The following is a 2,328-nucleotide window of genomic DNA, read 5'->3' as shown; positions in this document are numbered from 1 at the left end:
AAGATGAAGATGAAGATGATGATGCAGATTAGGTTAAGATTAACAACTAAAATTTTGTAGTTTCGAAAGTTAATAAAACTGGTGTATTTATTCGCCTGTCTATTCACGCATGTGCATACGCATACGCAAAAACTAAGTTTTATTTTCTGAGCAAAAAATAAAATCAAGAAATAACGATTATTTTCCGAGCAAAAAATAAAACTTAAAACGTTACGATTATTTTCCGAGCAAAAAATAGAACTTAAAACGTAATGATTATTTTCCAAGCAAAAAAGAAATTTAAAACGTAACCAATATTTTCCGAGCAAAAAATAAAACTCAGTTAATAACGATTAAAAAGTGATTTTTATAATAAAACTTATAACCGTTACGGTCCCTGCAAAATACACATTGAGCTCAGGGCGTTGAAATTGGCGCTGTCACATCTTACAACACAGGCTGGCTTCCAAAACGTATCAATACAATGTTTGGATACTGTTATACCGCGGTAGTCAAACTCTTTGTATATGCAGAGTTGCGGCTCATTGCAATCATATACATTGCATATTTTAAATATTCAATATAGCAATGATCAATTTTTTCGAATTTTCCATATTTAAAACACCAGTGGTAGCCAAACGAAGCATCGACTTTGTTTCTGATGCGCTGATTGCTCTAGCGATGCGTTTCGATAACTTTTCGGATGCCTTTTGGAAAAGTATACATTGTCAATATTTTGTAGTTCGGCTCCTAGCATTATAGTTGCATCCCGTACGAGTCCGGACTAGTCAGAATCAGTCAGATTTTACAGGAAATCGATCCCGTACTCGGTTCTCTGACTATTGAGAGGACAAAAAAGAGTGTAACCGAGGTAAATTCTGGTAAATATGTTAAACGATCAGCTGTAGTGTGTTTGGCAACCAAATTGTAAACAAAAGAAAAGTGCACTCTGCTAATTCACGTTGAAATGTATTTAATTACTCGTTTAATTGCATTCTAATGAATTTGAAAGTATTTTTGGTTATTTACATGTGTGAGCTGAGTGTGTTTACATACAAAATAAGCAAAAATTTACAACCAAAATTTGGAGGTTATGTAGAAGTTGAAAGAAGTTACCATTTTTTACTAGAAGCGATCCCGTACCTTTCAATGTTACACTCCCTCTGAGCGAATTTTTATTTTTTGACAGTTTTACTAGTTTTCGTCCGAGGAATACGGGATTGCACCTTATACTTTGTACGTGTGCAAAGCAATTGACGTTTTGGAAGTTAGCCACACTTCGACCCATGATAAAAATATATAAAATAAATATTTTTATCATACTTTGACCCATGAATTAATAATAAAATGTTTGCTCAGAACACAGTTTAATCGCTCCCTGTTGACATACCGGCTGCCTTAGTAAGGCACTGTGTCGCTAACTCTGCAAATTTACGTGAAAAGTGGAGTAAATGTAAAATTTTTAATACAAACATTTCGATGGCATCTCCGCTGCCATTTCTATTTTAACGAGGGGCGCAGTTCGAATGCGTACGGAATTTTTTTTTTTTGGATTTTTTATATTTTTTTTTGTGTCGAGTCGTGGAAACAGGAGTTTGTTAAGTGTCGAAATCTAAAACTATTCAGTTACAGAAACAAATTCATCACCTGATTGGATATGCTAAGGATAGTATTTCAATTATTAAGAGTGGAAATGATAGTTTTCTTTATAGTAAAAATCGAGTCCGATATGTCAAACGTGCTGGAATGAGTGTTAAAATCTTGGCATAAACAACGGAATGATTCGTTTAGTTCAAAATTAGTTTAGCATGGCTTCAAAAACAGTCGAAAGTGTCTTGACACTCGAGAGGGAATATTAAAATTTACCTCAGGCAGAAGAGCCGGGCTATTAATCACGCCTGTCAATAATTTTACGATAAATATTACACCTAGCATTTCTCTACGGCTTGCGAGTATAGGCCAATTTATGAGCTTTAGACGACTAGTTTAAGGGGGGAGATTGTAGTCTGAATCCTAGTTAAAATCACGCAATGCAAAAAGCAAGAATTGTTTTTGAATTGATTCAATCTTTTCGGACTGAACTCGGTAGCGGGGATTCCAGACAATAGATCCGTATTCTAGTATAGGTCTTAAAGCTTAAACAGACGGCAGCGTTGATCGGGATTAACTGAGACTTAGGCCCCTACTTTTTGGCGGCTAGACACTAATTTTAAACAATTTATACTAATTTCAAGCAGTTCTAACGTCGTGAATAATAAACACAAGCTCGAAAGTCTGGTTTTACATATGAAAGAAAATCCCCATACGCTGTTGGCACGATCTCTGAAAACAAAATCATGGAGCTGTCAA

General features: G+C 35.1%; 1 protein-coding gene across 1 annotated transcript in view; it reads right to left on the bottom strand.

Moving 5' to 3' along the window:
- Positions 1–1,377: 1,377 nt before the first annotated feature.
- LOC118740031 (UDP-galactose transporter senju-like) overlaps positions 1,378–2,328 on the bottom strand; it is a 3,554-nt gene continuing 2,603 nt past the window's right edge. Inside the window, exon 4 of the mRNA XM_036471528.1 lies at positions 1,378–1,402. Within this exon, the coding sequence (XP_036327421.1) occupies positions 1,378–1,402 (25 nt within the window). The remainder of the gene's footprint in view (positions 1,403–2,328) is intronic.

This window comes from Rhagoletis pomonella, unplaced genomic scaffold, assembly GCF_013731165.1.
Source record: "Rhagoletis pomonella isolate Grant_MI unplaced genomic scaffold, Rhpom_1.0 Rhpom_scaffold_00005, whole genome shotgun sequence".
NCBI lineage: Eukaryota > Metazoa > Arthropoda > Insecta > Diptera > Tephritidae > Rhagoletis > Rhagoletis pomonella.
This window is presented reverse-complemented; position numbering and strand designations above follow the sequence as displayed.